Source organism: Eptatretus burgeri, chromosome 10 (assembly GCF_056783735.1).
Source record: "Eptatretus burgeri isolate ZD-2024b chromosome 10, Ebu_testis_v1, whole genome shotgun sequence".
Lineage (NCBI taxonomy): Eukaryota > Metazoa > Chordata > Myxini > Myxiniformes > Myxinidae > Eptatretus > Eptatretus burgeri.
The window spans coordinates 4,102,663-4,126,104 of NC_140970.1; the positions used below are offsets into that span (position 1 = coordinate 4,102,663).

Genomic DNA, 23,442 nt, shown 5'->3' on the forward strand with positions numbered 1-23,442 from the left:
TCTGGTGTTGGCTTAATGGTTAGGGTGGTGGACTTGGGATCTCAGGGTCCTGAGTTCAAATCCTGTTCGGCCGTTGAATTAATACCAGGTGGGGTTGACCCAGCCTGTCAATCTTCCGAGGTCAGCAAAATGAGTACCAGCTTGCTGCGATGATTGAGCCATTCGAGTATCTTGTGTCAGAGTGGTGACCCGTCCAGGATTGTGCCCAATAGCCCAGGAGACTACTTCAGCAGCACCGACGCTCTATACAGAGTATGGTCCCAATGAATGGATGGATGGATGGAATTTGCATCCAAGAACACAGCAATTATAGTTCGGCTAACCATCTTGTAACTGCCACTCCTTCATTTAAATGCTGAAATTTAAGTTAAAAAGACTATTTGAATTGCAGATGTCACAATAGTAATGGCAGGTGAATAGCGCTCGGACGAGCATAAAGGGGTCATTGAAAACGCCCCACAGCACATGCATGAAAGGCCTCGTTTCGCATTCATACGTCATTTCAAAAGTCGCGTATTTGGATCTAACCTCAACTTTTTTTCTGTACTTCACTATTCTCCATTTTTTTCTATGTCAGATTCAGTTTTACATTGAAAGTCAGCTGTTCACCGAATACCTCAGGTATTTCCCCATCCATACCTGCAATATTTTCTCCCACATATTAACCCATTCCCATGTACTCCCTTTTTCCAGGTTATTGTGACCCCCACCTCCCCCCCCCCAACTCCACCTCACCTCTTTTCCTTTGTTAGTTTTTGTTTGGTTTTCTGTCTTTTGCTGAACTGTATTTCATTCAGCTTGTTCACTCCCATATGTCCTTCCCTCCACCCCTCCCTTTGACCTCACTCTGACTTCTACTCTGCTGTTGGTGTTTCCCTTTTCTATTTTGTTCCCATCCATTCTGTTCTAGCTCTTCCATGAACCTCGATCACGTATAAAATAAATAAAGTCACCGATTCCAAGAGTACCCTCCGTTTTCAAAGATCGTGGAAAATCACTGGCTCTATGTTTGGAAGCTGCTTGAGGGGATTTCAACCATGGAAAAATAAAAACTGTTTTCTTTGATGAGCTCTTCAGCACAACTTCAAATTACAAAGGACAGAACCAAAACAAGCAAAGCCAAATGGTAAATAACCATGTAAAAAATAAATAAATAAAACGTTGAAACTCGCCGACCTGTAGTCCCCGACGCAAGTTCAGGAGAGCTCTCCGTGCTTCCCGCTGCCTTATCCTTACAGCCTGTCGGAATGAACTGGGGAAGGACAGAGGAATATTCACAAGGTTGTTTTACCTAATCTAGCATTTAATCATCATACAGCAAATGCTGGAACTGCTTTAAATGTACAAGTAAATGAACTAATATGTGGGGGGGAAAAAAAAGATTATTCATAATTGTCATCTAGCTCTACTCAGAAATGCCACCTGCTGGAAATGAGGAGCAGGATAAGGAAGTACATTTCTACAAGTAAGATATATTTTGGAACGATGTCCAAATGCTCCATCACTTTCTTCACTCTGGATCTGACATTGCTCCAGCTTGAGGAGAAAGATAAAACATACTTGAAAAAAAGCTAGACTTACTATTTGGTAAAGCTGACGTTACGGCGAGAATCCACTCACCTTGGTCACAGATGTAAAAGTGAAGAAGCAGCCTGCGGTTCTCAAGCTTTTTCTTCACTTTAACATCTTCCGTGACCAAGGTGAGTGGATTCTTGCCGAAACGTCGGCTTTACCGAAGAGCAAGTCCAGATTTTTTTCAATTATAAACTTTATCTGTTTTAATTTGACTGGATGAATAATAACAACCTGCATCAATATCAAAAAGCATACTTGGTGACAGTGATTTTGCACAATCTATGCAAATGAAGGAATCCCAAGGGTGCTATTTTGCCCCACATCTACTCTATAATACCTGGTGTCAAAAGGCAAAATATTGGAAGTACTTGATAACTGACGTTGGTTTTGTTAGGTTTGAAAGCTGCATGGGGGTATTTCCTTGCTGCATTGTTTAATGGAGATTGCTCCAACATTCAGGGGGAACCTCCCTCTGCAAAATGACACACTTCCAACAGGAAGTTATTTTAAAAAACAAAACAAAAAATTGTGTCGAGGCTAATGGAGGAGCTATAACACGGAACAGACCAGGACATGACAATGAAAAGAACAGTAGAAAGAGAGAGAGGGCACAGGAAAGCACTAACAGGTTGAGGGGCAAAACAGAGGAAGACTTGGAGAAATAGATGTGGGGAAGAATGAGGGCAGGAGGACAAAGCGGGTGAAAAAGATGGATACAGCCACAAACTCTCAATCACAGAAGTGGATAAAAAAAATTTTGTTAAAGGAAAGCCAGAAGGTTGTGGGCTTAGGGAGGGTCAATGGGGGTAGAAAAAAAAATCATGATTATAGTTTGTGGATGAACTGAGATGGTGGTGAACAGCCATCTTTAAGACCTGAAGGAATGTATGAGATTGAAGAGACTGAGGAAGTTGATTCCACAAGCAGGAAATAAAAAAGAGGAACAAATAAGTGGAGGTGAGCAGAGAAACTGGATTTTGGGAGTTTCACTGAAATGGAGTTACTGACAGACTACGTGCACCCTACTAGGGGGTGGGGTGTAGGGGAGGGGACAGAGCACAGAAAGGGCAGAGAGTGCAAGAAGAGAAAAAAGAGTTAGTAGAAGACAGAGAGACCACTGCGATGGGAGAGTGTCAGGCCCAGAGTTTCAGCTTCATCGGGGGAGATTCTCGTGCTTGTTAGGTCAGCTCGTTGACCTAATATTGTTATGGATCCGGCGGTGGTGGGATCCGCACCCTACTCTTGACAGCCAAATGTTGAAGATTCGGCGTCACTTAACAGCACCGCCGTCTCAGGGGTTATAACGCTAGCCGGTTCGGCACAGGCCTCGGGTCACGCGCCTCGGATCGCGATACCAACGTACACCTAGGCCTTACCAGCTGGGGAAATAGACCCCGGCTACAGACTGGGTTTGTCAGAGACCGAGCGAAGTCTGCCAGTCCGTAGCCCGTTTGGATTTAAATACAAATCGAGCGGATTGTTCCTCAGCGCGGCACGAATAAATTCAAGGCGGCAACTTTCATATGAATCAGCCAGATTTATTGGGGACACATCGGGGAAACACAACACAAGCAAAACATTCACGAACGTTATCATTCATCTATAACCCGCTCTTAACTAGGGAGCTATGGATACGGGTTTCGAAGGGGGCCCTAACTAACAGCGAAATAAACCTTAGACAACATGCAGACAAGACACGAGTACTTGGTAGTGCCTCATGGACGAGAGGAAAAGTATCGAAGGCACGAATGCGGCTCGTGAGAAGCCGATGTCGACGGATTCGAGCGCCCAAACTCGAGCACACCACGTGGCAAAATGGCGCTCGTACTCCTATTCTCGGCACCGCTTGCGCACCAGCGTGGCAAGATCGCGCGCGTTCTCTTATCGGCACCGCTTGCGCACGCAGCCTCGGTGCGTCCAGCCCCCGTAAGGTCGACGGCACAAGACAGTCAGATCGATGGTGGGTTCCGGCTGGTTTCTTACAAGGTGCAGTATACAAATCCAGGCCTGGTCTGTTCACCAGACCAGGCCAAATCGGGGTGTTGGCTCCGCAGGCGGATCGATGGGATTACAAAACGTGTCGAGCCGTGCAGTGAGTAAGGACAGTCAGAGGCTCCGTGACTGGATTCCGGATGAACCTGTCGATCACCTCCTCATAAAGTCGATCGCCGACTCACACAAGCCGTTCCCAGACCGACAAAGCAGCCAGTTCCTTTTACAGCAGATCGCAGACTCGACACTAGCCGTTTCTTCCTTGCCTTCCCGGCGCTTGCTCTTCTGGAACGCCTCCGGGGATACGTGATTGGTCCATCCCTCCAGTCCGCAGCCGCTCTCCACCAATGGGCTGCCGACACGTCTCGCCGACCGACACTCAGGGCGCCGGGTCGGGGCTTGCTAAGAGGGGGGCAGAAGAAGAAGGAGCCGCCTCTCGGTACACCACCACTGTATGAACAATGGACAACCTGCTACACCTCCCGCCACACTTGTAACGTCCAATTACCAAACAACCTGGCTAAACATGCATTTAAGGGGGGATCTGGGCTGATCCTATATTTAATAACCCACTAAGGGCCCATTTCCGCAACGATATAACCGTTCAATGTCCTCAGATCAGTCCGTCTGTCAACAATTTTTATTTTTCTATCTCCTCCTAGACATTTTGGCCGATTGAGTTATAACTTGACACGATGATAATACTAGTTGCTCTCTATAGATCGTTTGTGCCCATTTTCGCCTCGGGGTCAAGGTTACAGGGTCATCAAGTGCAAAATGACCGATTGGTCAAATGGCCTATAAGGAAGCATCGGACGGCTATAATGCATAATGGGTTTCATAGGGATTATTAAGAAGATTTAATTTGACCAACTAATTTCTCTGTCGTCTGACCCTGTTTATTGGGCAACACAAGGTCCGCTGACTTCAACACGGCTTCGTGCGGTTATTTTAAGTTCAATTTAAATTGTTTTCACTTTTCAGTCGCTAAGGCTGATCGACACTCAGTTGCATCAAGTTTTGTGATAATTAAATGTTTATATCCTCGGTCTGTGTGGAATGCATTGCAGCAAGGGGGAGCTTCCATGGACTTCCATCCGTTTCCATGCTATATAACGAGGCTGTCTTATGTTCTAGTTGATTTCTGTTTTCACTTTTGGGACCTTCTGGTGTGGTTACACATTTAATGAAGATAATTTTCGTGCAAATCCGCTCAGAAACACTTTTCATGAGGAAAATATTGTTACGTTTGAGGGGGGGGTGTTATGCATTCAAAGGGGAATTAGGATGTTTAATTAGGTATGCCATGCTGTTCGAGTTTACCAGGATCTCGATGTAATAAGTAGCGATTCAGTGGTGATAAGTTGTCTAGTAAATGTTCATTTCTTCAAGGGGGAAATGATAAATGTCACGTAATTAGATAGGGACATGGGATAGGGTAAGTGTGTCTGCGTAAACCCCTTTTGGTATTCTCTGAAGACTGGCCGTGACGTCACAGGACAGTGCAGCGGATGGCTCCGCCCCGTGATCACGATTGGCGGAAGGCGATGGCGGTGGGCCAATAAACGGCTCGATTGGGAGTGACGAGGACGAAGGATAAAAAGGTTCTGTTCGGGGTCGAAAAGGAAGAAGAAGAAGATTACAACCAGAACGATCGTGTTTTTTTGGTGTGGAAGCTGTGGCGGCAGAGAGCGTCCTGGCTGCTGTGCTGAATCGATCGTGCTCTTGATCGTGTCTGGGAGCCTTGCCGAGCCTCGTGCCTCGCCTCGGTTGGCTCTGCTGACTCGGAGTACGGGGTCGGGCAGCGGGCGGACCTGCCTCCCTCTCCTGCTCGCGGCTTGGCGCGGGAGCTGGTTCCCTGGCGGCTGTGGGCAGACTTGGGCCAGGACCAGGAGGTCGACAGCACCGCGGTTTCTCCTGCCTCCCCCCTGGCGAGAGCAAGGCCAGCTCGTCCGGCGCCGAACCAGGGACAGTTGCGTCAACACCACGGTCCAGCCTGACCACCAGAAATAGCTACGTTGTGTGTGTGTGTGTGTGTGTGTGTGTGTGTGTGTGTGTGTGTGTGTGTGTGTGTGTGTGTGTGTGTGTGTGTGTGTGTGTGTGTGTGTGTGTGTGTGTGTGTGTGTGTGTGTGTGTGTGTGTGTGTGTTTGGCGCCTTAGAGGGATTGAGAACTGTATATTCATTGGAATTGTCTGTTTTTCCCCACGCCCGATCCCACACCATCCCGTCGAATCGCCCCGGATCCCTCTTCTTGCCGAGTCTTGTTATTTCTGGTAATTATAATAAAAAACAAATAAACATCATCAACTCAGTGAAAAGTGACTCGTGCCACCTTCCTCGTCCCGTTTGCGGTAGAGCGATTAGAACCGCCATGTTTGGGTTATAAATAAATAAATCGCCTCCATCGTTTCGGCTCATTCTACGTTGGCGGGACTGTTCAAGTCCCGTGGACGTCACATTGGTGTCAGAAGTGGGATGTTCGAACCCCTCTAAATTATATACCAGGATTAAAATCTCGCCACGAATTGGAATATAAAATTACTACAGAAAAGTGCGCGAGCGCGGGGAAATTTTGGCGGGATTTTTCAAATTTAAATTAATTGGCGGCAAACGGGACTTCTGCATCATGGCGGATGTGCAGATGTTTGAGGAGGAAGGCCACGTGTCTGGCAGCGAGTCGGGGGAAGAGGGGAGAGAAGGGGGTAGGGTTGGAACCTCCCCCATTCCGAGCGTGGACCGTGCTTCATTGCCCGTAACGGGGCCGGCAGTGCCGGAAACCGGTGCGATGACGATCCAGACACTGTTCGAACGTTTAATAGGGGACATGACGGTACAAATGGCAAATCAATTCGTGACACAGAGGGCAGAAATGACGGCACAGAGGGCAGAAATGACGGCACAAATGGCAAAAATGACGGCACAGGGGGCAGAAATGACAGATCAATTGGGGGTAATGGGGGAACAGTTGGGTGCACGGATTGATTTAATGAGGGATGAATTGGAGGAAAAGATGGAGAAAATGAAAACTGAGATGCAGGAGTGTGTGGATGTTAAATTGGGGGAAATACAAAGTAAATTTGAGGATAGGTTGGAGGAAACAAAGGTAGAAATTACATTGGAGGGGGAAAATATACGGAAAAAATTGGTAGATAAAATTGATGCAACGAACATTCGGGTTGATAAAGTGGATGAAAGCCTGGAACGTCATCGTGCCTGTGTGGATGCTCGTATGCAGCTGCAAGTTGAAGAGTGGGGAGAGCTGAGGAAGCAAGGGATGAATTTGGCGGAGGAGGTAAAAGGATTGGAGGCTCGTTTGGACGAACAAGATAAAATTATGAGCCAAGATGAAGTCTTGGATAAAGGCCTGGTAGAGCCGTCTTTTGTAAGTAGAGTGTTCGGGTTTGTTGAGGAACAGCTCAAACTCGCGACGGAGCCTTGGAGGAGGTTGTGCGGGCCCAGAAGATCCTGCGGGAAGAGGTGAATCGGTCCATTCAACGTTTGGAACAGGAGGCAAAATTGACCCATGAGACCCTCACCACAAAACATCTTTGGCCACAGTGGGCTCCGAAATTGGATACGCAGTCACAAGGGTGTTTGATCCCTGGGCTGGATTCGGACAAGGGAGAAACTGAGAAGCGGGCCACCGTAAAAGTGATCCCCCTGGTAAATTTCTACGGGTCAGGGAGCGTTGAAGCTTTTCTGATGCAATTTGAGTGCATTTCCCGACTAAACGGGTGGAATGAGCAGGAACGTACAGGGAATTTGGTGGCAACGTTGCGGGGACCAGCCGCAGACGTGTTAAACGTGATCGCGGAGGGGATGTTGACCAGCTCCCACATTTGCGAGGCGTTGAGCCGTCGGTTTGGGTTCGCGGCAAACTGTGATCTGGTGCGGGCTCAGCTCCAGCACCGCAGATTAAAGCCGGGTGAGACAGTGCAGGAGCTGGCACAGGACATTTACCAATCAGTCAGAATCGCGTATCGGGACCTTACAGTGGAGGCATGGGACAGACTGGCACTAGAGAAATTTTTAGCTGCTCTTCCTCACCCTGAGGTCCGAGCGCTAGTGGAGTTACAGGATCCATCCACCGTTCACCGAGCGGCCGAGTGCGCGGCCAGGCTGGCCTCGTGGAGTCGGCCGGGTCGGGTTCCAGAGAGGCCATCGGTGACGATCCGACAGGCGGAGATTCAGGATCAGGGAGGGGGGCTGGGAGAAATTGGCATTACCCAAATGTTTCAGGAAATTTGCCAGAAACTGTCAAGTTTGATAAGGGGTAATTCGGTCGTTGATGCGCCAAAGCGGCGGGGTCCAGCCCAGCCAAAAGAGCAATTTGATTATGGCCGAGGGGGTCCGGAACCGCAAGAGACATTTCACCGATACTCACGGGGGCCTTTTATGGGGAGTTGTTTCCGGTGCGGGCGAAGAGGACACATGCAACGATATTGCCGGTACCCGGCGATAGAGGGACCCTCCAATAGACTTTTAGACTCGGAGAGGGTGAATCCTCCTGCTGAACCGCCAGGTCTATCCGAGATGCCCTTTCATAGGTCGGGTCCGGAAATCATTGTCGCGGGTTGGGGAGACTAGATTGGGCTGAGCATATAGGGCCATGCTCGGCTGGTGAGATTGTGGCGAAGTGCCCTCCTTTGGTGAAAAAAGTGAATTGTGGAAAAATTGGCATGGGTTTGTAAGTTCTGCTGGGTTTTAGAGTGACAATAGGGACAATGGGTAATTGGTAACAAAGCGGGCACGAGTGGCTGTCCAATGGCTGGTGCGTGGATCGGGTGAGAAGTGCTGTGTGAGTTGTTTTAAGTGAAGAAGTGAAATGTATGTTGCACACATTGTTTTTTTTATTGGGCATGGTGTGGTAACAGGGAAGGTCATGGTCGGTGAAGTGTTAGAAATGCAGGTGTCACATGTAAGGCCGATGGGGTGGGGGAGTCATGTGGGTTTTGTGGGTGGGGATGATGTGCTTGTCCACAGGGATTGCTGAAGCTCACGGTGAGCGGGAATTGCGACCCCCTTCAAGGAGATTCACCACCTGGTGGCTAATGGTGACAGTGTCTGGAGGCAACTGGGAGAGGGTCTGGTTGGGCGACCAAGGCGGGTAGGACCTTGGCGACCCAGGAAGGCCAGAGGAGCCAGTGAGACCCCTTCCAGAGTGTTGTACGGGATTAGAGCTGATGGCTACCAGGGGGGTGGGAATCAAAGGGAGCGGGGCGGAGAAACGTCCGGGTTGGACTAAAGCTTACCTGTGGGCATGGTTGCACCTGAGATGCCCCCATCATCTTGTGGTAACCCACCCCACGGCCACGACGGGATTCAGCCTGCATGATTAAAATGAGGACCATGACCTAGAAATGTGATGATGACCATGGTGTGAGTGTTGTGAAGATGTGTGAGTCCCACCCGATCCCGCACAACTTGACAGGTGCAGCAAGGGCATGATGTCCGCATAATTTTGGGGCAAGCAAATTTGAAAATTGGCTCCCCAGGTAACGCTGTGTCGATTAGCATCCACTGGGGGAGGCGGTCAAGTGTAAATATCCTGTGAATAGTGTCGTTAAGGCTCAGAGTAGGAATGTAAAGTATAAGTGTTGTGTTTTTGTGGAACCTTTTGTTTCCCCTCCCCAGATCACTGGAAGAGTGCTGGGCAGGAGCGATGATCCGGAGGATGGAGTGCAACTTCGCTCAGTGCTCTCATGAAATAAAATAAAATAAAAATAAAAAAATAAAAAACGAATGATTGTTTAGGCGAGGATAAGGCCATAAGGGGGTAGTACATTAAGCAGGATAGGTAAGTTAGCTGCGACTCGCTGCCCATTGCCCCTCCTACTTTATTTTGTTAGGTTAATTAGGTGTGAGTCAGTAAGTGTTAAGGCTGGTACGGTAGCGCCTGTGATATACCTTGCAGGAGCTACGGTACCAGAGGGGGCAGTGTTACGTTTGAGGGGGGGGGTATGCATTCAAAGGGTAATTAGGATGTTTAATTAGGTATGCCATGCTGTTCGAGTTTACCAGGATCTCGATGTAATAAGTAGCGATTCAGTGGTGATAAGTTGTCTAGTAAATGTTCATTTCTTCAAGGGGGAAATGATAAATGTCACGTAATTAGATAGGGACACGGGATAGGGTAAGTGTGTCTGCGTAAACCCCTTTTGGTATTCTCTGAAGACCGGCCGTGACGTCACAGGACAGTGCAGCGGATGGCTCCACCCCGTGATCACGATTGGCGGAAGGCGATGGCGGTGGGCCAATAAACGGCTCGATTGGGAGTGACGAGGACGAAGGATAAAAAGGTTCTGTTCGGGGTCGAAAAGGAAGAAGAAGAAGAAGATTACAACCAGAACGATCGTGTTTTTTTGGTGTGGAAGCTGTGGCGGCAGAGAGCGTCCTGGCTGCTGTGCTGAATCGATCGTGCTCTTGATCGTGTCTGGGAGCCTTGCCGAGCCTCGCCTCGGTTGGCTCTGGGGTTCTGCTGACTCGGAGTACGGGGTCGGGCAGCGGGCGGACCTGCCTCCCTCTCCTGCTCGCGGCTTGGCGCGGGAGCTGGTTCCCTGGTGGCTGTGGGCGGACTTGGGCCAGGACCAGGAGGTCGACAGCACCGCGGTTTCTCCTGCCCCCCCTGGCGAGAGCAAGGCCAGCTCGTCCGGCGCCGATCCAGGGAAAGTTGCATCCACACCACGGTCCAGCCTGACCACCAGAAATATATACGTTTTGTGTGTGTGTGTGTGTGTGTGTGTGTGTGTGTGTGTGTGTGTGTGTGTGTGTGTGTGTGTGTGTGTGTGTGTGTGTGTGTGTGTGTGTGTGTGTGTGTGTGTGTGTGTGCTTAGCGCCTTAGAGGGATTGAGAACTGTATATTCATTGGAATTGTCTGTGTTTTTCCCCACGCCCGATCCCACACCATCCCGTCGAATCGCCCCGGATCCCTCTTCTTGCCGAGTCTTGTTATTTCTGGTAATTATAATAAAAAAACAAATAAACATCATCAACTCAGTGAAAAGTGACTCGTGCCACCTTCCTCGTCCCGTTTGCGGTAGAGCGATTAGAACCGCCATGTTTGGGTTATAAATAAATAAATCGCCTCCATCGTTTCGGCTCATTCTACGTTGGCGGGACTGTTCAAGTCCCGTGGACGTCACAATATATTCAATTCATATAACCGTGAAAATCTGGAAGGGACACCACGTACTTTACGTTCACTGCTTCACCTCATAACCTGTCCTCCTGAGGGACTGCTTATTCGTAGCACCTGTGGGATTAATGTTTGTATCTTAGATAGTTTGGGGATGTGCTCTACAAGTATCTGAAAGAATTCCGGTGAAAAACGGACGTTTTAAGATTTTGTTAGGGCATTTCATCAGACGACGAGCTGGCTGGTCACGTGACGCCGCGCAAATGAGCAGGCAGCGAGTGATTGAGCTTCTCGGTGGCCCGAGGGTCCTTTTTTAGTTGGGGTCCAGCTCTGTCCTGGATACAGTCATTAAATGCACACACAGTATTTATTTCACGGCTATAAACGCAGGTTTGAAAATTGTATAATGATGTTGGGAATGATTCCTATAATATGGAGATTTTTGCTTTGAGCGGCCTCACGCATTTATTTTAAATTCAAATCGAATTCTGTTTTCACTTTCCGTAGTCGCTAAGGTTGATTAACACTCGGTTGCATCAAGTTTTGTATCCAGGCTGACTGTCAAACCCGCTCCGATGTATTATATTTGTAATGCGGTGATGTTGGATGATTTCCAAGCAGATGGAAGATGACTCAGGGTAGATGACAGAGTGACAAAACAGAAAGGTTGTGCAAGAGCAGCAGAGCAGGTTTTTAGGACACGCGAGCAGTCGAGGATTGGCAGAAATCTCTCCACCTTCTCAGGTGAAAAAGACAGTCCAGGAGCAGTTGCGTGTGACTGGGTAGGGTGGGTACAGAGAGCAAGGAGTTGGGGACACAACATTTGGAAGCAGTGTCTGAAAAGGGCAAGCTTGTGCAAGGTGTCTCAATCAATTTTGACTCATGAGATGGTGTTGGAAGATGCGGTCAAGGAAACATACCCGTTCCGTTCACTCACGTGTTATCATTTTTTCTGTCTGAAAACATCACAATCAAACTAGAAGGGCACTCGGTAGAGCGCATACCTCCGCCCCATAATGCCTGATCCACGAGAACATATTGGTCCCAAAAACATTTTTTAAATATCATGCTATACATCGTTTTTGGCCCTATCTCTCAATGGTGAAGAATCACTTAAAAATTCTAGTAGCCAGATCCAGAATTGGATCTTCAACAAAATAAAATCAATACGTCGTGGTCTCATACCCAACCTGTCCACCAAGTTTCATCCGAATCTATCCAAACTTTTTGAGATATTGTGCTATATATCGGTTTAGCCCTATCTCTCAATGGTGAAAAATCACTTTAAAATTATCAGATCGGGATCCGGATCTTCACCAAAATCTAATCAGTTCGTCCTTGTCACACACCGAACCTGTCCACAAAATTTCATTCCAATCCGTCCACAACTTTTTGAGATATCCTGTACACAGAAAAACAAACACAGACAGACAGACAGACAGAAAGGGGTGAAAACATAACTTCCTTCACCTTTGGTGGCAGAGGTAAAAAGAAAGGAAAAAAAAGAAACAAAACAATGGCAATGTCACTAAGCAAGGATACAACTCACTTCAGATTGTATTCATAGAAACAACTTGTCAATATTTTTAAACCACATGTCTGAGTACCTAAATAGATCTAAACACCCCACCTGGTAGTAGAAGTGGTGAGATTCTGCTGCGATTCCTGTCCAGATCCCAGTCTCCTGGACTCCAAACGAACTCTCGGCCGTACTCCAGCTGCCATGTGGCCAGGCGTCATGCCCTGTAGCAAAAAGCAGCCACAAAAAAGGAGGAAGTCATTCTCTCTAATGCAGTTTGCCGAGCTTAGTAGGGAATTGAAAGCCCTTTGGCACCCCCCGGATTTTCTGCAGCATTGTGGGTTTCTCAGAAGGCTGCTCAATAATAATAATAATAATAATAATAATAATAATAATAATAATAATAATAATAATAATAATAATAATGCAACACAAGAGAAAGAATGCCACTCGGTAGAGCGCACATCTCCACCAGGCTGAACAGTTTACATTTTGTATCCCACCGAGAGGCAGGATCCGGATCCGGTGACAGATCTTCACCAAAATCTAATCAATTCATCCTTGTCACACACCCAACCTACTCCACTAAGTTCCGTCCAAATACATCCATAACTTTTGAGATATTGTGCTATTCAGTCCAGTATATAGTTTTTGGCCCTATCTCTCAATGATGAAGAATATATATATATATATATATATATATATATATATATATATATATATATATATATATATATATATATATATATTTTATTCTTGCATCCAGATCCGGAACTTCACCAAAATCTAATCAATTAACTAGAGGGGGAGCACTCGGTAGAGTGAAAAACTTCCACCGCCAATACTGCTGGGTCACTGAAGTGAACCTGATATCCGATTCATTGTAGGTCAGAACGGATCAGACTCTACTGAACCACGATTGAATAAACTAAACTAGATCAACGCGCATGTAGAAATGCCCAAAAAAAAAAAATCTAAATTATTTTGAAAAAAAAAGTTGCAAAATTTGTTTTTATTTTCTCTAACAAATTTTTTTTTTGGGGGGGGGGTTGGAAATCACTTAAAACATGTAGAAATGCAAAAACAAAAATTAAAATATTTTTCAAAATGGCCGCCATAGTGGCCATATTGGACATTGGACCAAGTCCAAAATCTAATGGCATGTTCCTTGGACCATACCTAACCCCTCCCCCCCCCACCCACCAAGTTTCGTCGAAATCCGTCCAGGCGTTTTTCCGTAATACTGTTCACAAACAAACAAACAAACAAACAAACAAACAAACAGGGGTGAAAACAGTAACCTCCGTCCATCTTCGATGGCGGAGGTTAATTATTGTCACACATCCAACCTGTCCACCAAATTTCGACCGAATCTGTTGATCATTTTTTGAGATATCCTGCTCACAGACAGACACAGAGATAGAAGTGAAAACATAACCTCCGTCCATCTTCAGTGGCATCGGTAATAAAAAGGGAAGGACAGTTTGATCGTTTTGACCAACAGAGGAATCCCCAGGCAGGCAATGCGAAGTGAGTAAATCTCTGCTGGTAGAACATCAAAATGGCAAAGGCCAGTAGTGGCCATGGATATTGGAAAGCCCTCATGCAAGGAAAACGTTGCATGCATGCCAGATGGCACATGTGCATACGTATGTACATGGGTGGAAGTGACGTCACAATTTACAAAAATTTAGAACAACCAAAAATCTCTTCCAAAGAAGTGACAGTTAGATGCAGTTTTTGTTGTTGCTGTATAGCCCCGGACAGACCCGTGACACGGAGACAGCCAATCAATCTCCCAGGAGCACTGAGAAGTTAGGTGAGATATGGAAGCATGCGCCGGAGCAGCATGTCGCTGCGTCCACTTTTCATCGATACTTCAGTTGCCTCTGTCTAGCCATCCCCCAGGCAGATGCCAGGCCCATCCCCATCTCCTTGAGATGCCGGTCAACCTGCTGCAACTACGAGGCACATGGTCGGCTCATTGGCCTCCTCCACTCATGAGACTCCCTCGCTGAGAGAATCTGGTGAGCAGAATCAGCATCAGGAAATCGAGTCACATGTCCATACAGCCGCAGCTGACGCTCACTGACTCTACAGGTAACAAATCTCATTTGAATCTCTCTCAGCACCCGCTCGTTGGACAAAAAGTCTGACCAGCGATAGCCCAGGATTCTTCGAAGAGACCTGGTACCAAAGGAGTTAAATCTTCGTCTCAGATCCTTTGTCAGAGTCCAAGTCTAACATCCGTAGAGCAAGACTGGAACCACCAAGGACTGGAAGACTCGGACTTTCATCGTCCTGCATAGGAAAACACCCAGAGATCCCCCACATTCAAGATGGTGTACCCCCGCCTTTGTGAAGTCAAGTCCACAAGAGGGGGCGCGCGCGCACACACACACGTACGCACAATGCTTGTCCATGGGGATCAATCGGCACTCTAACTGTGACTGGGCTGCCCTGACGAATCAAGACAGCAGGTTAGAGTGGGGAAGATTTGGTCCCCGACTTTAGTCTTGGGGGAGTGGGGTGGGGGGAGGGGGGAGTATAACCACCATGAATAGGCACCCCCAACAGTTGCAGTTGGTGCAGTTGAAATATTTTCTTGTCAATCAGTGCTTCGAGAGATGCAATGAAACTTTTTGGAGTTTGTGTAATTATCATCGTGTCTTGGTGCAAGACCACATTTATCTCAGTCACTCAAACATCTGGCAAATTGCTGTCATGTGACATCTTGTGAAGTGCTGATGGAATGCTCATATTATGTCTGAATTACACAGATGCAAGGTGACATAGAAATCAAATTAAGATTTCTTCAATAATTACATTGTCCAAAAGGTAAGATCTCCAGATAGGTTGAGAGTGTTTAGCAATTTTAAATAGTGAGGATCAGTAAAAGAGAGTAAACCTTTCTGCTGAAATTAAAGTTTCACCTCGTAAAGGATTCTCTCTTTCCTGCCATTCCTAATCGTAGATATAATATTGCTTTGTTTTTACGAAATAAAAATATATAAAAACAATGATTCGGCAATTAGTGTAATTAATCAACATGTACATCAATCATTGCAAAACCATTGTGCAAATCCTGTTTAAAACAATCGTTTGGAACTTTCTGACGAGGCTTTGATAAGCTGTGGGCCTTTTAAATAAGGCTTTGACTGTTTTTCAATTTAGTCTCTCCATATGATCTTTTCAATTTAGTCGTGCTGTTTGTTTAATGACAACAGCTGGGTTGACTCAGCCTTCCGAGGTTGACAAAACGAGAACCAGCTTACTAGAAACAGGGGGCACGGCATCAACGGCACAGCCACACTCCCAACAATGATGCAACCAACAGCCACAGGCTGCACATGAAATGATGACAGCAATGTGTCATTTCTGGTAGAAAACATCACACCGACTGTAAACGTTCCTTTTCAGATAAATGGGCAGTTTGCTCTTTATGACATTACTTCCCCAAATGCTGCCCACCCTGCTCTGGTATGTCCCTTCACTTCTTCAGTGAAACACACACATTTTTAAAAATTGGCCTAAGTTTATGTAATTGCATATTCACCTCCACCACCGATGTTGGATGGTGGTTATGTTTTCACCCCTGTCTGTCTGTCTGTCTGTGAACAGGATATCTCAAAAAGTTGTGGATGGATTCGGACGAAACTTGGTGGGCAGATTGTGTATGTGAAATATATAAAAAAATGACCGTTTTTACAGCCATTTTTCCCTGCTGTGCAGGGGTTTGGCTTTTTCTTGAGGCAATGTTTTATGGCCGGATGCCCTTCCTGACGCCAACCCTGGTCGCCTCTTACGACACACAGGGATATGGTACACCTATTCTAACCGGGGCATACACCGGGACCAGTACACTGGCACTCATTTCGCCGACCTCGGAAGGATGACAGGCTGAGTCAACCCCCTGGTGTTAATTCAGCAGCCAACGGGGCTTGAACTCAGGACCCTGGGATCCCAAGCCGCCACCCTAACCACTAAGCCAACACCAGGCTAAGATTGTGTATGTGAAATGAAGAATCGATTCGATTTTGGTTAAGGTCAAAATTTGGATCCAGGTCAAGAATTTTTAAAGTGATTCTTCACCGTTGAGTGGTAGGGCGAAAACGATATATATATATATATATATATATATATATATATATATATATATATATATATATATATATATATATATATATATATATATATATATATATATATATATATATATACATATATATATACATACATACATATACATACATATACATACATATACATACATATATATACATATACATACATATATATACATATACATACATATACATACATATATATATATACATATATATACATATATATATACATATATATATATATACATATATATATATATATATATATATATATATATATATATATATATATATATATATATATATATAGCACAATATCTGAAAAAGTTACGGACCGATTCAGACAAAACTTGGTGGACGAGTTGTGATTAAGTGACAAGAACAAGACAATTAAATTTTAGTTCAGGACTGAATCCAGATCCGGTCTATCAGTGGGATACAAAATGTAAACTGATCAGCTTGGCGGAGGTATGCACTCTACCAAGTGCCCTTCTTGTTCTCCAACTTAACAATGATCAATTTGAATTTTTTGCTTTATTACGTAATAGTTGAACATCGTTTTTGTCTTCCTCATCGAGTAAGTTCCATCAGAGCAGACTGGTTTTTGTCATTTTATGCCAATACCAGCGTCGCCCATCATTGGGCGATCAAATAGTCAGAGCACCCTTGCTCACCTGCATTGGCAAAGGTGGCGAGTGTGAAAACCCCCTCAACATGACATGTCACAGTGACCAATACAGGCTAAAATTATCAACTCACTGTGCAGAATGCGAGCGCAGTGGTATAGCTACATGATTTAAAGAGAAAAATGGGAAAGTGGCATTTCCTCACTCCGAGCCTCCGCTTGAGGGCTGTAGAGCCACTGGCAACTCCACGTCGCCACGGTGTGCCAGCTCTCACAGCTCGCCCTCCTCGAGCAAGCCCCCATATTGATCCTCCCATTCCTACTCCCCCAACACCTCTTCCTCTGCCTGTCATAATCGGAGCTCCTGATGCAGCAGGAGGAAAACCTGCAAAGATTTACAAGTGTTCACCCAAATACAAGCACACAACAGAGTTAATGAGATCCAAATTGAAAGTGGAATAAAATGACTGAAGGTGAGGAAATGGTGGAGTTGGGAAACAAAAAGTAGTGCATATGGCCACATTAATTTGCTTTGATGATACTTAATGTTTGAGGGGAGGAGAGGGAGTATTTTGGATCAATAAAGAGAGAAGAAACATAGCAGATATAAAGATGTTGATTATTGAGAATATTACATACTCGTCTGAGAACCCGGCACTGCACGGGAAAAGAACTACGTATGGGTTCCAGCACATTTGTGCATTGGAAATGTATCGAGTTATTGCCCTGAGGGTGGTGAGCTTTTCCTGGCAGGGCTTTCGGGACGTGTTGAAAATCGAAAGGCTATGGAGTTATTGGCTTCATGGTGGTTACCTTTTGCCTGTGGGTTGGCGGCAGCACTGCCCGACCCCACATCCCAATATACCAGTACACTTTACAGTGACCCTTGGCGGCCTCAAAACGTATGTCAAGGTCAACGCGTGGTCGCTTAAAACCTTCCCTAGATTTTGAAATACCTACATCCAAAATTTGGGGCCTTTTGGTGCTTCGGTTCGGCTGTGAAAGAGTAACAAACAAACACTTGAAATTATTTACAAGATATATATCACATGCTATAGTGCACTTTGCACACGTTCATTTTCATCTTGATACAAAATCGAGGCTGATGGAACAGGTGACTGAGGGTAAAATGCAATTAAATGAAAGTGGGACTAAATGCTCTCAATTGATAAACTCTTTACCAAGCAAATCTGAATCACATCCTACCGGGTCCTAGCAAACATCAAATGACGATACAGCACTCAGCGGTTCAAGGTTCAACAATTGCCAAGTCCTGGCAAACATCAAATCAGAATGCAACACCAATTGGTTCATGTTTTCAGAAATTACCATAATTGGATCCACTTCCGAGAAAGGGGTCTATTGATCCTAAAAGACTCGAAAAGCAACTATTATATGCTCTTAAACAGATCTGAGCCCAAGACATCAGGAAGGGGATAATAAATGACAAACAAACTTGCACAAATGACGTAAAAAATTGGGAGTATAATGGTTATTCTGCATGGAAATGGGAGCAAGCTCACAAAAATGGAACCTTTCTGGGAAACGGGACGAAGCTGGTACCTCAATCTCCCCCATTATCTACCATTTCTACCTTCCAATGGGAAAATGTGCTAAACAAACATGGCCCTTTCGGTAGTTATTGTATGCTGCCAACTTCCTTCACAATCAAAGAATTTGTGAGCCCACAGGTTACTATTTTCTAAGCACGTCAATTTAATTTTTTTCTTTTCAACAATATTGATACCAGAGGTGGCAAGATATTTTTCCAAAAGGAATAATTTCAAGTTTGTGTGAATAATAGACATGTTCCAAAGTATACACCTTACCTCTTTTCTTCATCGGTCCTCGCAGGACAGCCCTTGCTCCTGAAGCATTACGCTGAAATCCATTTGGACCCATTGCTCCCACCTGGAGCTCTCTCGCTGCACTTGCCCCACGCTGGAGCCCTCTCACTCCCATCACCCCACGCTGGAGCCCTCTCACTCCCATTGCCCCACGCTGGAGCCCTCTTGCCCTCCTGGAACCCCGTTGCAACCCCATAGCTCCTTGCCGTGATCCAACAGCACCCATTGTCCCTCGATACGATCCTCTGGCTCCCACAGCCCCTCTTAACCCCCTCACATTCAGAAACCCCCTTTGCACCCCTCTCGTTCCTGCAGCCCCCCTTTGGGACTTTCTTCCTCCCACAGTCTCTGGCTGTGCCCTCTTTGCTTGCTGTATCCCTCTCGTGATTTCTCTTGCTCTAAAATTTCCTCTCTGACTTCTCTTGCCACCTTGTCGGTTCAGCTTTATGATATCATCTGCAAAATACAACAGCAAATGTTATTCTGCAGCAAGCAGCACATATATATATATATATATATATATATATATATATATATATATATATATATATATATATATATATATATATATATATATATATATATATATATATATATATATATTATTTATATATATATATATATATATATATATATATATATATATATATATATATATATATATATATATATATATATATATATATATATATATATATATATATATACACACACACACATACACATATTGTTACGGATTTGGAAAGCTATCGCACTCAACATTCAGGTTCCTATAGATTAGTTATATCGGTAAGTATATGTTTTATAGATAGCTCCCGTCCCTGGTCTAATGGGTAAATCAAATGTGAATGCGCTACGATTGTATTAGAGTTTTAACAATGCCACAACGGCACCATTCTGGAACTGGAATGTTCAACATGGAACTAGCGCTGCTGCGTTCTTCAGGAGTCTAACACAGACATGCCGTCCCTCCGTGGCCAATCGGCGGGGAGCCGGAGTCTTCCACGCTCCGCCTCCGACCCAGCACCGTTGCCATTAAACACGCCGTCTGAGGTGAAGCCGTAGGCGGATCCACAAACGCCCCCCACTGGAGACTCCGCCCATGGGATGGAGTGCCCCGCCCCTGTCCAATCGGGAGCGGACGAGGAGTCAGATGGGGCCTCCCGTCCAATGGGAGGGTGAGTGGGGAGAAGAGAAGCGTTCGTTGAACAGGAGGGGGCCGATATAAGGTGTGTCCTGAGGAGATTTTCGGGGTCGGCTCTCTTGGAGTTGTTCTGGTTCTTTCCTGCTTCTCTTCTCCTGCTTCTTCTCTGCCCGGCTCATCACCTTGGCTTCTCCTGCAACGACCTCGTCCCGGCTCCAGAGCTTCGTGTCGTCGCCTTCCGCCTGGCTGGTATGGCGACACCAGTCCCAAGACCAGGGGACGTCCAGCCGCGCTCTCATGGCCAGGTAGCCAGCCATGCCTGGCTCACAGCCGGTCTGTCCTCCTCGGCTGGAGAGTCGCAATAAAGGCCGTTGAGGTCCACTTCTGTCTGGGTGTGCGTGTGTCTGTTTGTGGCGCCAGTCTGACAGTAGTGAATTGTAGAAGTGTTTTGCCTATACAGACATGCATTGCTTGATATTTGGTACAGCTCTCCTCTTGCGTGCTCCCATAGTCCCCCATAATTTGTAAATAAATATCCCCAATTGTTGAATGTACTCAGCTCGTCGTGTCATTTCTCCATTGACTGGGTGTGTCGTGCGTGTGGGAAAGTGAGCAGTCATTGCCGCTATAACGGAGTAACAGGATAATCAGGCCGGCGGAATTCGGCGATTATAAAACCGCTTGGCATCGCACACGGAACGGGCTCGCTTCCGTACGAGTTCCGTCGAGGGTGAAATACCCCGGAAGCTAGATCACGTGGGTTATTAGGTAAATTGAAGTTGGCAATTAACCCTACCCCACGTGGTCTCCCCATTGGCGTATTTCGGTCCAAAAAAACCAGGACCAGTCAACCCTGGACTTCTCCGGGCCGGCGATCTGTAATTCCGGGCGATCGAGCCGAGACGGCCCCACTGCTCCATCGAGGATCGTGCTCGTGGCGACACGCCGGCGAAACCACAATATATATATATATATATATATACATATATATATATATATATACATATACATATATATATATATATACATATACATATATATATATATATACATATATATATATACATATACATATATATATATATATACATACATATATATATATATACATATATACATATATATATACATATATACATATATATATATACATATATATATATATATATATACATATATATATACATATATATATATATACACACATCTTGGCTTATGGAGGATCAAAACAGCCAAAGGAAGCAGGTTTATAAACTACCAAATGGTATCGGCAGCGGTGATGCACATACAGAAGGAATAACGCAACAGAGGCACGTGTAGAAAAGACTGTGGATGTGCATGGGTGAGTGTATGAGGTCATGATGGGCAGCGCATTTAAAAGAGTGAAGTGAGGAAGGCGAGACAGTGGACACAGGGAGGCGATTCCACAATCGAGAGAATACGGGGGCAAACAAATGAACACAGGTCACAAACCAGGACCTGGGGAGGGGGAGTGGGGAGGGAAGAGAACCTAAAAGCATCATTCCATCATGAGGTTTCAACCCAATAGGATCGATACCCACCAACTTAAATACCAATCCTCAGTCCAGGTTCAAGAAGTTTCCAACACACACTCCTTACTACTCTCCCTGATCATTTCATTCGCCGGAATCATGGTCATGGTCACATCATTGACATTGCAGACACGTCCAGGCGTGTGTGCCTTCTTTATATGAAACTGTTATTGGAGACGCGTCCAGATTTAGCCACAGGCACGGAAGGGGGGTCAACTGCGTGCACCCCATAAACAGCGGTGTGAGGCAGCTCGTGGACTCAAGGTGGCATCGGTCTTCACGTATGGACATAGGACCATGAGATCAGGTCCAAAGGGCTCGTGCACAAGATGATGGGCTCCAAACTTACAAACCGCACTGTACGGTACTGTACTGCACTGTACTACACTGCACCGTACTGTATTGTACTGTACTGCAAACACGAATAGTCTTTCTTGCTCCATGCATTAATATACACCCTTCTCGCCCCAACACTTCGCTGTGTGGTGACGACACCGGAATTGTGAGGTCTTCGAGAAATAACAAAAAAATAAAAAATTCCTGTGTAAATATTAGACATGGAGGTAAATGTTAGAAATAGCAAAAATGATGTGAATAACAAGTTACTGCATTTCCGCGATAAGTAAATGTCACAATGCACACGTGACGTTTTATACACGGTGTTTACCGTCGCACAATGAAATCGGTTCAAACCCGCTTGGAAAGTTTAAACACGTTCGGAGATCGAAATTTGAGAGGCTGTTCTATAATCCTCTCACCGAGCGACATGTCGATCTTCTCCATGACGGCTCCCTCCTCGGTCGAAGCCATAACGATAACAGATCGAGCACAGAAACGGAAAGGACGAATAATCCCCCGAAAAAAAACACACGGAGCGTCACAAAACCGCTTTCTTTCACTGCACTAGGCCAACGTGAACACGTCATCACGCAATGTGACGCGAACACGTCATCACGCAATGTGACGCGAACACGTCATCACGCAATGTGACGCGAACACGTCATCACGCAATGTGACGTGAACACGTCATCACGCAATGTGACGTGACCGCGCTGGTTTCTCCCGTTCTCTATCGCTTCATTTTATTCAGATTCTTATTATTATTCTTCATGCAGTACATTTTCACAAGGAAAAACAAATAGATTTGAGGCAAGAGGACACTCGGCCCTTCATGCCTGAACTACAATACACCGACTCCAGAAACCATCACCCATCCACAACCACCAAGACCCGCCAATATCCCCGTATCGTTCAATCTCCATCCAATATATCATTGGGTTTCCACACAGATCGATTAAATGCGATATTATGACGATGACGGCGATATTAAGGGGAGAGGGGATTGGGTGGAGAGAGAGAGAGAAGCAGAGAGAGAGAGAGGCAGAGAGAGAGAGAGAGGCAGAGAGAGAGAGAGGCAGAGAGAGAGAGGCAGAGAGAGAGAGAGAGGCAGAGAGAGAGGCAGAGGCAGAGAGAGAGAGGCAGAGAGAGAGAGGCAGAGAGAGAGAGAGGCAGAGAGAGAGGCAGAGAGAGAGAGAGGCAGAGAGAGAGAGGCAGAGAGAGAGAGAGGCAGAGAGAGGCAGAGAGAGGCAGAGAGAGAGAGACAGAGACAGAGACAGAGACAGAGACAGAGACAGAGACAGAGACAGAGACAGAGACAGAGACAGAGACAGAGACAGAGAGAGAGAGAGAGAGAGAGAGAGAGAGAGAGAGAGAGAGAGAGAGGAGAGAGAGAGGGGAGAGAGAGGAGAGAGAGACGAGAGAGGAGAGAGAGAGGCAGAGAGAGAAAGGCAGAGAGAGAGAGGCAGAGAGAGAGAGAGAGAGGCAGAGAGAGAGAGGCAGAGAGAGAGAGGCAGAGAGAGAGAGAGAGAGAGAGAGAGAGAGAGAGGCAGAGAGAGAGAGAGAGAGAGAGAGAGAGAGAGAGAGA

General features: G+C 45.9%; 1 protein-coding gene across 2 annotated transcripts in view; it reads right to left on the reverse strand.

Moving 5' to 3' along the window:
- The window catches only part of FYTTD1 (forty-two-three domain containing 1), a 35,676-nt gene extending 13,194 nt beyond the window's left edge, over nucleotides 1-22,482 (reverse strand). Inside the window, exons 1-6 of one of the 2 annotated variants that reach the window (XM_085896885.1) lie at nucleotides 22,277-22,482; nucleotides 18,804-19,277; nucleotides 17,935-17,970; nucleotides 17,181-17,359; nucleotides 12,334-12,446; nucleotides 1,177-1,252 (exon numbers count right to left, since the gene is read on the reverse strand). In XM_085896885.1, coding sequence (XP_085753011.1) covers nucleotides 1,177-1,252; nucleotides 12,334-12,446; nucleotides 17,181-17,359; nucleotides 17,935-17,970; nucleotides 18,804-19,277; nucleotides 22,277-22,328 — 930 coding nt within the window. In that variant the 5' untranslated portion in view covers nucleotides 22,329-22,482. The remainder of the gene's footprint in view (nucleotides 1-1,176; nucleotides 1,253-12,333; nucleotides 12,447-17,180; nucleotides 17,360-17,934; nucleotides 17,971-18,803; nucleotides 19,278-22,276) is intronic. The other variant, XM_085896886.1, reaches the window with a different exon arrangement.
- Between the last annotated feature and the right edge of the window lie 960 nt (nucleotides 22,483-23,442).